Genomic DNA, 15521 nt, shown 5'->3' with positions numbered 1-15521 from the left:
ACTGGTACTGTTGAGTACCTGTATCTATTCCCAGGTACTGGGTATCGGTACCATATCGGTTCCAATGTGAAAGATACCCATCCCTATCTGGGACTGGCTGCTAGTAACAGAACCTAAAGATCCAGTTTAAAAAGGGCTGTGTTTTATTGTGTGTTCTGTTTGACACAATACAAACTCATCCCTTATATTAAGGAACTGTTTTCGGCCTAAAGGATTCACATTTATCTCCAGTTGGGATGATTTTAGACAAAGAGCTAAATATTTTGGAAAAAACCTTTTGTTGTAGATTTGTTGTAGGTTTTTAGGTGCTTATTGCTCAGAATATCCTACCTTGGTACCATTCTGCTCTGGATACAAGCTGATATTATCTGGTTAATTAGTTGGGCTAGCTGCTCCAGTAGCAACTCTGCAGTCAGCTGCGTATAACGGACTTGCAGCTCTTAGCCTTCTGACTGTGGTGTTGGCTTAACAATAGTGATGGGTCGGGCACCTTCAGAGTCCACATAGCAACTGTCAGTGTTTTCACCCCTGAAATTTGTAAGTGTTACGGTACAGACAATGAAGAAAGCTTTGGTAGTTGGTGCCACAACATTTAATTAAGGATCTGTAACATACAAATATGTCAGTTTAGAAGTACATTCACTACACAGCGCTGATGTAATCTTGGTAACGGTCATCTCACCATCGGTCTGATAACGTGATATACTAATAAATGGTAAATGGTAAATGGACTGAACTTATATAGCGCTTTTCCGCTCAAAGCGCTTTACACTAGCGCCACATTCACCCAATCGCATTCACTAACGCTCACACATTCATACACCGATACGCAGATCGGTAGGCAACTTGAGGTTAAGTGCCTTGCCCAGGGGCACATCGACATATGGCAGGAGGAAGCTGGAATCGAACCCACAACCTTCTGACTTGCAATCAGAAGGTTGTGGGTTCGATTCCAGCTTCCTACTGAGCCACAGTCGCCTCAAACAAAAAAAACATCTCAATGAACATGACACATATTCCCTCTGTTCTACCGGAACTTAAATGCAACTGATCATCTGATCAATTCAGATGGGAGGCAGACTTCTTTATGTACATACACACACTTCAGTTTATTACTTTTCCGTGCTCCAAATAGTAATGGCGGCGGCAGCACACAAGGTAAAAGTAGCCGAGAACTCACAATCTTAAGAATACAAACCTCACTGCGATACTTTATATTTCACAGAACTAAGTATTATAACAGGGTATCTCCTTAACATCACCAGCTTACCTGTAACATACAAATATGTCAGTTTAGAAGTACAGCCGCTACACAGCGCTGATGTAATCTTGGTGACGGTCATCTCACTATCGGTCTAATAACACGATATTTCCCTGAGAACTCCATTTCTCCCTCAATCTCTTCATTGGTTGACCGACCCTGACCCGTACTGGCAAATTACTGAGAGTGACTGCTGATGAACCGAGAGATATCATGCATTTAACAAGAAAAAATCCAACAAATGTTTGTGCTCCAACACCAAAAATATAACACATAAAGAACACAGAACACACCTAATAATATAATTTCACATAAAGTATTATGTTAACCTGGCCTCTGTGCCACAAAGCAAAATATATTCTCCTTGTTTCTCTTCAGAAGAAAAAATAATCAGAATTTGTAAATATGAATTAACTGAATATTTCTCCAACTGAAAATAAGAGTCACCATGAGGCCATGTTTGGTTCATCGGCTACATCAGAGCTGCTGTTTGACACATTGTAGTCACTACTTTACATGCATTGTAGGTGGTGCCATATTGATTGATTAAAGATGGTTTTTGAGTAGTTTCATGGTTTTTGAAAAGGCACAGTTACTAAGGTCCAAACCCTTTAAAGAGTTAAGACAAATCTACCTAAATAATAAATCTACTTAAATAATATTGAGATAGTTAAAAATGATGGTCTAGAAAAGATCACGAGTTTGAAAATATAGGAAATGAAAATATGTTGGACTCTAGTACTGATCAGAACCACTTTAAAAGGTTACAGACAGTCTGGATCACAAGATGAAAAGCAGAAAGGAATGAGGGGTGTGTCCAGGCGGATGGACAGTTATCAGTACATGTATCGGGAGATCATAGCCAACAACCTGCTTCCATCAGTAAGAGCATTGAAGATGGGTCGTGGCTGGTTCTTCCAGCATGACAACGACCTGAAGCACACAGCCAGGGCAGCTGAGGAGTGGCTTTGTAAGAAACATCTCAAGGTCCTGGAGTGGCCTAGCCAGTCTCCAGACCTGAACCCAATCGAAAATATTTGGAGGGAGCTAAAAGTCAGTATTGCCCAGCGACAGCCCAGAAACCTGAAGGCTCTTCACAACAGTCAGGTTCATACATTCATACTCCGACTGTTGTCAGTTTAGGTTAAGCAGAATAGTTTTTAATTTATTTCCATTTATTTCTATAACGTCGTCTCAAGGCTCTTTGCAAAGTCAATCAGTCCAATCATACAGATTCACAGTCAGGTTCATATATTCCAATTAATCCTGACTATCAAACAGTCAGATTCAGTTTATTATTCTAAGTGGTTAAAAGTTTTTCTATCTAAGGAAACCCAGCAGATTGCATCCAGTCAGTGACTTGCAGCGTTCAGTCCTCCTGGATGAGCATGTAGAGACAGTGGACAGTCACTGGCGTTGACTTTGCAGCAATCCCTCATAGTGAGCATGCATGTAGTGACAGTGGAGAGGAAAAACTCCCTTTTAACAGGAAGAAACCTCCAGCAGCATGTAGCGACAGCTTTGGTTTTTCAAAGGACTCGGTGTTTCCATTTTTGTGTCATTTTACTAAATGTCCCAGTTTGTGTGAGTGGTTAATGTCAGAAGACTGCAGATGGTATTTATTGGAAGTCATCTGACCCATCTTTGTTTGTGGTCCAGCGGATCAGGTGTACGGAGATCAAGACATGCATGAGGTGGTGAGGAAGCACTGCATGGATTACCTGGTGAGTCTCACTGAGTTTATTCTCATCACATGACTCCTTCCTTTGCTGATCACTCAGGCAATCAGCTGTGAGCCCACCAATGTTGGTAATAAGATTTATTTTGCTCCTTTAGGTGAAGAATGCAGACTACTTCTCCAACTATGTCACAGAAGACTTCACAACATACATCAACAGGAAGAGGAAAAACAATTGCCACGGCAACCACATCGAGATGCAGGCCATGGCCGAAATGTACAACAGACCGGTGGAGGTGTACCAGTACAGCACAGGTGAGTCCGTCAGCCCACCTGGACCTGAATAAAATTCATCCATCTTTAACTTGCTCTTGTTCCTCCTCCTGCAGAGCCAATCAACACATTCCACGGCATCCACCAGAACAACGACGAGCCAATTAGAGTGAGCTACCACCGCAACATCCACTACAACTCCGTGGTGAACCCAAACAAGGCTACGATTGGGGTCGGTCTAGGACTGCCTGCCTTCAAACCTGGGGTACCAGAACCAGAGCATAACGAAGCACAAAGACACTTAAAACACCAACAAACGCACTCTTCTGTTTTTTTATCCAAAAACTTGATTGTGTCAGAGCAAAAACCTGAGGGAAGAGAACCAAAGGCACAATATTTTGATTTTATTTTCTCATCTGTACTTGTCATTGCTGCCTCATTATTGTTCCACAGAGATTCTAGCTGCTTTAAACTTCAACCAACAGTGGTCTTTCTCCTCCCAGTACGCAGACCAGTCTCTAATGAAGTCAGCCATCAAGACATCAGAGGAGTCATGGATCGAGCAGCAGATGTTAGAGGACAAGAAAAGGGCAACAGACTGGGAAGCCACCAACGAAGCCATTGAGGAGCAGGTAGCCCGGGAGTCCTACCTGCAATGGCTGCAGGACCAGGAGAAGCAAGCACGACAGGTACGAATGAAGGAAAGAAGGCCGGCCAGTCCGGGTCAATTTCAGCTTATTTGTTGGATCTTATTATCAGAAGTGTCACAAAAAGAAGACATTTTGGGTACCTTATCAGTCCTCCATTTCTTTGTAATTACCTTTTTACTTTTTACTGGCAGCTAACCATGTTAAATATACAGGGGTTGGACAATGAAACTGGAACACCTGTCATTTTAGTGTGGGAGGTTTCATGGCTAAATTGGACCAGCCTGGTAGCCAGTCTTCATTGATTGCACATTGCACCAGTAAGAGCAGAGTATGAAGGTTCAATTAGCAGGGTAAGAGCACAGTTTTGCTCAAAATATTGAAATGCACACAACATTATGGGTGACATACCAGAGTTCAAAAGAGGACAAATTGTTGGTGCACGTCTTGCTGGCGCATCTGTGACCAAGACAGCAAGTCTTTGTGATGTATCAAGAGCCACGGTATCCAGGGTAATGTCAGCTTACCATCAAGAAGGACGAACCACATCCAACAGGATTAACTGTGGACGCAAGAGGAAGCGGTCTGAAAGGGATGTTCTGGTGCTAACCCGGATTGTATCCAAAAAACATAAAACCACGGCTGCCCAAATCACGGCAGAATTAAATGTGCACCTCAACTCTCCTGTTTCCACCAGAACTGTCCGTCGGGAGCTCCACAGGGTCAATATACACGGCCGGACTGCTATAGCCAAACCTTTGGTCACTCATGCCAATGCCAAACGTCGGTTTCAATGGTGCAAGGAGCGCAAATCTTGGGCTGTGGACAATGTGAAACATGTATTGTTCTCTGATGAGTCCACCTTTACTGTTTTCCCCACATCCGGGAGAGTTACACACACACACACATATATATATATATATATATATATATATATATATATATATATATATATATATATATATATGTATGTATGTGAAAATGAAAGCAAGTTTAAAAATTGTGGGAAACTGTCCAAAGACATGCCTGTTAGGTTAATTGGTCACTCTAAATTGCCCTTAGGTGTATGAATGAATGTGTGCTTGGTTGTTTGTGTGTTGCCCTGCGATGGACTGGCGACTTGTCCAGGGTGTGCCCCGCCTCCTGCCCATAGACTGCTGGAGATAGGCACCATCTCCCCCGTGACCCACTATGGAATAAGCAGTAGAAAATGACTGACTGACTCACACCTTCTAATTCAAAGAGTTCTCTTTATTTTCATGACTATGAATATTGTAGCTTCACATTGAAGGCATCAAAACTATGAATTAACACATGTGGAATTATATACTGAACAAAAAAGTGTGAAACTACTGAAAATATGTCTTAAATTCTAGGTTCTTCAAAGTAGCCACCTTTTGCTTTGATTACTGCTCCGCACACTCTTGGTATTCTGTTGATGAGCTTCAAGAGGTAGTCACCTAAAATGGTTTTCACTTCACAGGTGTGCCCTGTCAGGTTTAATAAGTGGGATTTCAAGACTTATAAATGGGGTTGGGACCATCAGTTGTGTTGTGCAGGAGGTGGATACAGTACACAGCTGATAGTCCTACTGAATAGACTGTTAGAATTTGTATTATGGCAAGAAAAAAGCAGCTAAGTAAAGAAAAATGAGTGGCCATCATTACTTTAAGAAATGAAGGTCAGTCAGTCCGAACAATTGGGAAAACTTTGAAAGTGTCCCCAAGTGCAGTCACAAAAACCATCAAGTGCTACAAAGAAACTGGCTCACATGAGGACCGCCCCAGGAAAGGAAGACCAAGAGTCACCTCTGCTGTGGACGATAAGTTAATCCGAGTCACCAGCCTCAGAAATCGCAGGTTAACAGCAGCTCAGATTAGAGAACAGGTCAATGCCACACAGAGTTCTTGCAGCAGACACATCTCTAGAACAACTGTTAAGAGGTGACTGTGTGAATCAGGCCTTCATGGTAAAATAGCTGCTAGGAAACCACTGCTGAGGACAGGCAACAAGCAGAAGAGACTTGTTTGGGCTAAAGAACACAAGGAATGGACATTAGACCAGTGGTCTGATGAGTCAAATCTTGAGATCTTTGGTTCCAACCACCGTGTCTTTGTGCGACGCAGAAGAGGTGAACGGATGGACTCTACATGCCTGGTTCCCACCGTGAAGCATGGAGGAGGAGGTGTGATGGTGTGGGGGTGCTTTGCTGGTGACACTGTTGGGGATTTATTCAAAATTGAAGGCATACTGAACCAGCATGGCTACCACAGCATCTTGTAGCGGCATGCTATTCCATCCGGTTTGCGTTTAGTTGGACCATCATTTATTTTTCAACAGGACAATGACCCCAAACACACCTCCAGGCTGTGTAAGGGCTATTTGACCAAGAAGGAGAGTGATTGGGTGCTGCGCCAGATGACCTGGCCTCCACAGTCACCGGACCTGAACCCAATCAAGATGGTTTGGGTTGAGCTGGACCGCAGAGTGAAGACAAAAGGGCCAACAAGTGCTAAGCATCTCTGGGAACTCCTTCAAGACTGTTGGAAAACCATTTCAGGTTCTTGAAGCTCATCAACAGAATACCAAGAGTGTGTGGAGCAGTAATCAAAGCAAAAGGTGGCTACTTTGAAGAACCTAGAATATAAGACATATTTTCAGTAGTTTCACACTTTTGTGTTCAGTATATAATTCCACATGTGTTCATTCATAGTTTTGATGCCTTCAGTGTGAAGCTACAATATTCATAGTCATGAAAATAAAGAAAACTCTTTGAATGAGAAGGTGTGTCCAAACCTCAATTCAGTTTATTTCTATAGCACCAATTCACAACACATGTCGTCTCAAGGTTCTTCACAACAGTCAGGTTCATACATTCCAATTAATTCTAACCATTGAACAGTTCAGTCAGATTCAGTTATTTATTCAAATTGGATAAAAAGTTTTTCTATCTAAGGAAACCCAGCAGATTGCATCCAGTCAGTGACTTGCAGCATTCACTCCTCCTGGATGAGCATGTAGAGACAGTGGACAGTCACTGGCGTTGATTTTGCAGCAATCCCTCATACTGAGCATGCATGTAGCGACAGTGGAGAGGAAGAACTCCCTTTTAACAGGAAGAAACCTCCAGCAGAACCAGAACCAGGCTCAGTGTGAGCGGCCATCTGCCACGACCGACTGGGGGTTTGAGAGAACAGAGCAGAGACACAAAGAGAACAAAGAAGCACTGATCCAGGAGTCCTTTCTATGGGAAGGAAAAGTAAATGTTAATGGATGTAGCTCCTTTAGTCGTTTCATCTAGAAAGAAAGAACAGATAAACTCTGAGCCAGTTTTCAAGGTTAGAGTCTGAAAGAGAGAACATAGAGTTAGTTACAGTAGAAGCTCAGTCAGTAGCCATGTCTAGGAGAGAGAAAGGGTTAAACACTGAAAGACAGGGCCATGTGGATCATCTGTAGAGGGTGAGCATTAGGTTGTTGCCAGCAGAAGCTTGGACGATGCCCCTCTCCAGAAAGGTGTCACAGGTAGACTCAGAGTCAGGCCAGGTGTAGCTTCTAGGAAGAGAAAAGAGAGAGAGCATAAAGTTAAAAGCTGAAATAACAGCAAATAATGCAAAATTGGAGAGTAGTATGAGAATGTAGCGAAGAGGGTGAAAGTGGTCATTATGTCCTCCAGCAGTCTAAGCCTATAGCAGCATAACTACAGCGATAGCTCAGGATAACCTAAGCCACTCTAACTATAAGATTTATCAAAAAGGAATGTTTTAAGCCTAGCCTTAAAAGTAGACAGGGTGTCTGCCTCACGGACTAAAACTGGGAGCTGGTTCCACAGGAGAGGAGCCTGATAACTAAAGGATCTGCCTCCCATTCTACTTCTAGAGACTCTAGGAACCACCAGTAAACCTGCAGTCTGAGAACAAAGTGCTCTGTTAGGAACATATGGACCAATCAGATCTCTGATGTATGATGGAGCTAGATCATTAAGGGCTTTATATGTGAGAAGGAGAATTTTAAATTATATTCTGGATTTAACAGGGAGCCAATGAAGGGAAGCTAAAATAGGAGAAATATGATCTCTCTTTTTAATTTTCATCAGAACTCTTGCTGCAGCATTTTGGATCAGCTGAAGGTTTTTAACTGCATTTTGTGGACATCCTGATAGTAAAGAATTACAATAGTCCAGCCTTGAAGTAACAAATGCATGGACTAGTTTTTCAGCGTCACTCCTGGACAGGATATTTCTAATCTTGGCAATGTTCTGGAGGTGAAAGAAGGAAATCCTAGAAACCTGTTTAATATGGGATTTAAATGACATGTCCTAGTCAAAGTTAACACCAAGGTTTTTTACTTTATTTAATGCCATCCAGGTTAAGTTATTGACTAAGCAGTTTCTTTTTTAAAGATTTCGGTCCAAAGACAACAACTTCTGTCTTGTCTGAATTTAGAAGCAAAAAAATTAAAGTCATCCAAGTTTTTATATCTTCAAGACATGCTTGTAGTCTATCTAACTGGTTGGGCTCATCAGGATTTATGGATAAGTAAAGCTGAGTATCATCAGCGTAACAGTGAAAATTTATCCTATGCTGCCTCATAATTTGACCTATTGGAAGCATATATATAGTAAAGAGAATTGGCCCAAGTACTGAACCCTGTGGTACTCCACAATTAACTCTGGAGTTTAAAGATGATTTATCATTTACATGAACAAACTGGAATCTGTCAGACAGATAAGATTTAAACCAGCCTAGTGCTGTTCCCTTGATCCCTACAGCATATTCCAGCCTTTCTAAGAGAATATTATGATCAACTGGATCAAATGCACCACTGAGATCTAACAGAACCAGAACAAACACAAGTCCATTATCTGAGGCCATAAGAATATCATTAGTGACTTTCAGCAGAGCTGTTTCAGTGCTATGATGAGCTCTGAAACCTGACTGAAACTCTTCAAACAGGTCATTGCTGTATAAATGTTCACACATTTGATTAGCAACTATTTTCTCAAGAATTTTAGATAAGAATGGAAGATTGGATATAGGTCTGTAATTTTTCAAGTCATCTCGATCAAGCGAAGGTTTCTTAAGTAAAGGTTTAATTACAGCTACCTTAAAAGCCCGTGGTTCTGATCCATTTACTAAGGATAGATTAATCATATCTAAAATGGGGCTGGTAATCAGAGGGAACACTTCCTTCAATAATTTGTTTTGGATTGGGTCTAACATACAAGTTGAAGGTTTAGATGAAGCTAATATTTCTGATAACTCAGGAAGCTCCACAGGATCAAAACAGTCCAAACACAAATCAGGTTCTGCAGTTATTTCCAATGTTGTCTCACTTGCTGAGGATGAAGTAATTATCTTCAGGAGTATGTCAAAGATTTTCTTTTTAATAGAATCAATTTTATTTAAGAAGAATCCCATAAAGTCATGACTGCTGAGAGCTAAGGGAATGGATGGCTCAATAGAGCTATGACTCTGTGTAAGTTTAGCAACTGTACTAAAGAGAAACCTAGGATTATTTTTGTTCTCTTCTATTAATGATGAGAAATAAGCTGTTCTAGCTTGGTGAAGTGTCTTTTTATACAACAGTAGGCTATTTTTCCAGATTAAGTAGGAATCCTCTAGGTGTGTAGAGCACCATTTTCTCTCCAATTTTCTAACATTGTGCTTTAAAGTACGCAGCTCTAAATTAAACCAAGGAGCTAGCCTCCTATTAATGATTACCTTAATCATCTTCGGTAGTATGTCAAAGATTTTATTTTTAATAGAATCAATTTTATTTAAGAAGAATCCCATCAAGAGAATCAATTTATGAAGGGGCAGAAACAAAATTATTGCCCACCACTGTGTTTTTCAGTGATAATGAGGAAATTAAAAGTGGAACAGATTCTTTAAAGGTTGTTACAGCATCGTCTGATAATGATCTACTATAATGAAATTTTCTTTCAGGTGTGGAGTACTCTGTTAAATTAAACTCAAAGATTATTAAGAAATGGTCAGACAGGACAGGGTTATGAGAAAATATTGTTATGTCTTTACACTCAATGCCATATGTCAGCACAAGGTCCAGAGAATGAAGACAAAGGTGGGTAGGTTTGTTAATGTTTTGAGCAAAGCCAATTGAGTCTAAGATAGCATTAAACGCTATATTTAGGCTATCACTTTCAGCGTCAACATGAATGTTAAAATCCCCCACTATAATAACTTTATCTGTATTTAACACTAAATCAGATAAAAGGTCTGAAAACTGATCTAAAAATTGAGAGTAAGGGCCTGGTGGACGGTACAAAACAACAAACAGAAGTAGTTTTAGTGCTTTGCAATTTGGATGAGGAAAACTAAGGATTAAATATTCATACAAGCATACATTATATATATATATATATATATATTGTTTATATAATTTGTGTGTATATTTATCCGGGACCGGGTCGCGGGGGCAGCAGACTCAGCAGAGACGCCCAGACATCCCTTTCCCCAGACACCTTCTCCAGGTCCTACGGGGGGGAGCCCAAGACATTCCCAGGCCAGCCGAGAGACATAGTCCCTCCAGCGTGTTCTGGGCCGTCCCCTGGGCCTCCTCCCGGTGTGACGTGCCTGGAACACCTCCCGAGGAAGGCGTCCAGGAGGCATCTGGTATAGATGCCCAAGCCACCTGATCTGGCTCCTCCTGATGTGGAGGAGCAGCAGCTGTACTCCAAGCTCCTCACCCTATCTCTAAGGGAGTGCCCGGCCACCATACGGAGGAAGCTCATTTCAGGCGCTTGTATCCGTGATCTCGTTCTTTTGGTCATGACCCAAAGTTAATGGCCATAGGTGAGGGTAGATACACATATATATATGTATATGTGTGTGTGTGTTTAAAAAAAAAAAGTGTCGCTGAATGGCGCTTCAGGAAGTCACCAAATGAAATCTTGACTCAGATCAGTCGTTAAAAGTCTTAATTTGTTCGAAACTTTTTATAAGATAAACACTTTTCCTGTTTCCTACTGCAGCCGCGTAAAGCCAGCGCCACCTGCAGCTCGGCCACTGCAGCTGCTTCGAGCGGGCTGGAGGACTGGAGTGCCCGGTCTCCACGGCAACGTGACTCCGACCCCTCCCACTCTGACCTCACGAGCGCCCCGTCGACCAACAACAAGCCCCCATCCCCCGCTGGAGCCGCCCTCATCCTGAGCAAACCCCCATCGCCCTGCGCCCCAGGTAACACACACTCCTGACTCAGTGACACCGTTACTTTATGAACACCTGCTGAGAGGTGATGCTGCCATTTTCTCCTCACTGTTGGTAACTCTTCTGCATGCAGCATGCTTTAAAAGCAAGCGTTGCTACGATCTTGCTCTTTTCTGAGCTCTGCAGCTAAAGCTTGGTGTGGTTGATTGCAAAACATTAACTTCCTCAAAGCTGCTTTAAATTGAAACATTTTTAGAGCCGTGGTTAAACTATTGCCACATCAAAACTAAATGCTTTAGGAGCAGAATTCACACAGAAACAGCTGAGATGTTCAGGATAATCCAATCTGCCTCTTTGATCTGTTCCCTGACTTCCTGTAGAGGTCACTGAGACTTAATTCGCACACATTGGTGCTGGACAGGCACGCTTATTGGTAACAGAATGTCCCGATTTGGGACATCATTTAGAAATAAGGTATTAAACTCTGCCTGAGGTGTTGTTGGACGTATTATCGCAGCTTAAAACCATGTTAACCCTGTGTTGGAGCAAAGACTGACCAGAACCTCAGACCAGAACAAAGCTGTTAAAAAGTCAAATAAAATGAAATGGAAGCTCCTGGTTGTAATTATTTGTGCTCAAGTTTACTAAACTATTGTGGATCATTTTACAACTTTGATATGAAACATGTCTACTAATAGTTTATAATAAAAGAAAAACATTTCATTCCTATAAAATGTTGAATATTTTTGGACTGAATTATTTCATTGCTCATATAATTCCTACTTTTTAAGGTTTTAAGATGTTTGCTTTGTGATACATGGGATGATGAAAAAGCCAATAATGTATTTCTTGGTATCTATAAGTTTTACCTCAGTTGTTCGGATGTTACTGGGTCTAGTGTATAAGCATGTACATTTGTTGAGACATAAAAAGTAATCAAGTTGGTTCAGTTTAGGTTTAAATTCCTTAGAATGTTAGAGCTTAGTGTGGCTTAGAGTAGCTGCTAAAGTTGGAAACAACAAGATTCACTTATTCCTAGTTTTTCTGGATCTTCAACCTCCAGAAATCACTTTTGGACCTTGAACATAAGGTTTAAGAGGTGCTGGTCTGATGGAAAAGTGAATTGAATCGTATTTGTCTGAAAGGCTCCTCCATGTCAGTGATTGTTGAATTAATCTTCCTGTCATTAATATGATTATTATTGATGGCATGTCTGATTGGCTGTTAGATTTGTGAATTATTTGTACTCTTCTGTGATTGGATGACTCATTATGTGCTGTTTGTCACTGCTTTAGTGAAGCTCAGACTGCACACAGTGACAGATGTCAAGTTAAAAAGACTGTTGTCACTTTTTAAATACATTTTATTATTGCTTTTATCATGATTTTAATAAATACCCCAAAATATTGTGATAAACCGTTTTGCCCAGATCACCCATCCTTCCTTAAAGTTCCCCAAACTGCCTGCCTGCCTGCAGCCCAAACTCAATTTTTCAGAATAAAACGCCATATTTAAACACCACACCAGTGACCTAATAAAGGTTTGGATGTTTCGAGCAAAAGAATAAAAATCAGTATGTTCATTATAAGACGATGCACCAACTTCAATGTTCAGTATTTGCTGTTAATCATCAGACCTGAATAAGGCAACAGAAGCATTAAATATAACTGATCACAGAAGAGGGAACATTCATATTGATGACTGGATGTTTGGAACCCAGGATTAATTTAAATGGCAGTGCACAGTCCTATCAGAACCTTGGCTTCAGAGGTCCAATAAGCTTTATTTATTGCTATGTTGAAGTTCAGGTTTTAACTCTTCTCTCTCTTAGATCGGACCACCTCAACAGAACAAGGGTTTAGTTTGTCTACCCAATCCATTCCCTGATGTAAATAGTTCTGTCCTCTCTACAAGAAACTAGTCATTGCTGAGAAAACAACTGGATTGTAACCAGAACTTTGTTGGAAGGTTCTGTTTGTGTTTCTGACTCGGCGAATGTTTCTGTTTTCAGGTCCCAGCAACCAGAGCCGTCACCACCTGGAATACAGAGCCATCATGCAGGAGATGTCTCCCACAGCGTTTGGTAAAACACACACACAGGATTGTGGTTCTGTCCTGTCCTGACCTGTCCTGACACTCTATGTACCAGGACCAGAAAGACCTAACACCAGTTCTGAACCTCTGGAGACCTGACCATCAACGATCCTACCTCCCAAACCCATCCTGGCATTAGTAAAGCTTCTGGTGGTCCTCCTAGAGATACAAACTCTCTGCTCTCAGTCTCTTTCTGTTGTTTACAGTGAGCTGGAGGCAACAGGAAGCAGCCGAGCAGAGTGTGTGTGTGTGTGTGTGTGTGTGTGAGGGTGAGGCTATCCAAGGTGCTCACGCTGTGAAACACTGACAGTTTGTTGCAGTTTGATCAGCACAGCTCTGAGTCGATATCAAAGGACTCAGCAGGATGTTTCTGTTTGTGCCACTAAGAGTTACAGAGAATCACGAGAGTCTTTGAACGCATCTTGTTGTCTTCTGAGCTCTCACTGATTATTTTAACCATCTTCATCAGATTTATGAGTTTAACTCGTCTGCAACTCAGAAATTAACTCTTTACCTGGTTTGTAGGTGTCGTCATGCCGTTCACCTTGGGTTTCATCTTGTTCTGCTTCTGGTCTCTGCTGGCTTTTAAGGTCCAGTCCACAATTTGGATCTAAAAACCAGGAAGATTCTCAGGGTTGAAACACCTTTTTTCTAGCCAGGCAGTCAGCAAAATCTGCGTTATTCAACCAGCAGCTTTAAAGTCATAAATGAAATTCCGATTTCATGTTCTGTGGAAGTTCTGGTTCTGTTGGTGGTTTTCTTTTGATGCAGCACCACAACCTGAAAGTTAAATAAATAAGTTTGGGATTTCTATGCAGTGGACCTAAGACAAACAGCAGATTAGTGTCTGAATGTGAGTTTACCTGCATTATGTGAAAATGTATTGCTAGCAATGACCTTCAGAAGTCATGTTGAGTTAGATTAGGTCCGTCTGTGTGTGTTCTTAATGCCACATGATCCCAGTACCTATGGGTTGTTAAAGACTAATGGGTCCAGCAGCGCCGTGAAGACCAGGGTTCATAAGAATCACAGCATGCTGGTTGGATTCCTAAAGGCCTGCAGCAGTGTTCACACCTCCAGATATTTTCCACATTTTCTCTCATTTCAGTTAAAATCTTGTGTTACTGACATTTAATGTGACAGACCACTACAAAGTAATGCAAAATTATCATTGTTCAGCACCTTTTACTCGGACACCCCTAAATAAAATTTGGAATAAATTGCACATAAAATGGGTTGAACTGGTTTTTAGGTTATAAGTGTTTGTGTTTCAGGTTTGACGGACTGGGAGGACGATGAGATCCTGGCCTCGGTGCTCGCCGTCTCTCAGCAGGAATATCTGGACAGCATCAAACACCAGAGCGCTGCCATGCATAGAGAGCGTGAGCCATCGCCTGATAGCAGCTGATACCTGGGTGACGCCACGCGCTGACCCCTCCCTGCCTCACCCCTGACCCACAGGCGGAGCTCAAACATGGAAAAAATAAACCATCCAACACAGATGCACTCATTTTGTTTTTTAAATCATCTGCTTCATGTTCCCTGCTTCCAGCATCACTTCCACTTCCTTCCAATTCCTGGTTACCTTTGAGACGGATTTGGGTCTTCACGCTGATCCGGGATCAGTTCTTATTTAAATATGGACAGCTTCCAGCACTTTGAATTTTAGTTTTCCTGTCGTCATAATCAGGCTGTTAGCTGCGTGGTTCCAATGAAGGATGCTCAGCGATCCGATCCAAGCAGAGCCTGACTGTCCGACGGATTCGGTTCTGTTTAGCGCTCAAAAGTCTTATCATGTTCTGTTAGGTGCTGATCATTCCCAGCGTGGATGCAGCGGATAAAAAACTGTGATCCAGGCGGCCAGGAACGCCTCATCATCATTGCCTTCGTCATCAGACTTATTTAGCTGCATGTTTAACCGACCACAGCCGAGCTCATCATCGAAGAAACAAGCAATTAAAGGAGACAACATAGAAAAGTGTCATAATTATCCTCTTAATGATTGATTATTGTTGCTATTATTAATAATATAAGTTTGTTTTATTTTATTTTCTCAGTTGGGATGAAAACTTGTTCTGTTTCTTGGAATAAAAAGAGGAAGAAGTTTCTGAAAAGCAGCTCAGAGTTTCATCTTTCCAGCCTTTAAAGTGTCTGTTTAGCTTCATGTCGACCCAAACGTCACTTTTCTTCCAAGCGGGTTTTGTATTTCAGAATCTGAGTCCAGCTTCCTTCTTTACTGTTTTTCACAGACGAGTGTAAAGCTGTGGCTGCAGGACGTCAAGTTTACCTGATATGAAACAAAGCAGCTCAGCTTTAAATGAATGCAGATGAGGAAGCTTCCTCATAACTAGATGCTATGTATTCAAATGAAGGCCTAAATCATGACTTGTTTTATGTAGACG

At 41.6% G+C, this 15521-nt stretch overlaps 1 protein-coding gene across 3 annotated transcripts in view; it reads left to right on the top strand.

Annotated features, from left to right (window-relative positions):
- otud5a (OTU deubiquitinase 5a) overlaps nucleotides 1–15236 on the top strand; it is a 55501-nt gene extending 40265 nt beyond the window's left edge. For 2 of the 3 annotated variants that reach the window (XM_047374125.1, XM_047374118.1), the window contains exons 3-9: nucleotides 2921–2985; nucleotides 3098–3254; nucleotides 3329–3600; nucleotides 3716–3901; nucleotides 10851–11055; nucleotides 13037–13108; nucleotides 14394–15236. In XM_047374125.1, the coding sequence (XP_047230081.1) occupies nucleotides 2921–2985; nucleotides 3098–3254; nucleotides 3329–3600; nucleotides 3716–3901; nucleotides 10851–11055; nucleotides 13037–13108; nucleotides 14394–14527 (1091 nt within the window). In that variant the 3' untranslated portion in view covers nucleotides 14528–15236. The remainder of the gene's footprint in view (nucleotides 1–2920; nucleotides 2986–3097; nucleotides 3255–3328; nucleotides 3601–3715; nucleotides 3902–10850; nucleotides 11056–13036; nucleotides 13109–14393) is intronic. The other variant, XM_047374134.1, reaches the window with a different exon arrangement.
- The last annotated feature ends 285 nt before the right edge of the window (nucleotides 15237–15521 follow it).

This window comes from Girardinichthys multiradiatus, chromosome 1 (assembly GCF_021462225.1).
Source record: "Girardinichthys multiradiatus isolate DD_20200921_A chromosome 1, DD_fGirMul_XY1, whole genome shotgun sequence".
Classification (NCBI taxonomy): domain Eukaryota; kingdom Metazoa; phylum Chordata; class Actinopteri; order Cyprinodontiformes; family Goodeidae; genus Girardinichthys; species Girardinichthys multiradiatus.
Note: the sequence above shows the minus strand (reverse complement) of the source record. Positions and strands in the feature narration are given on the sequence as shown.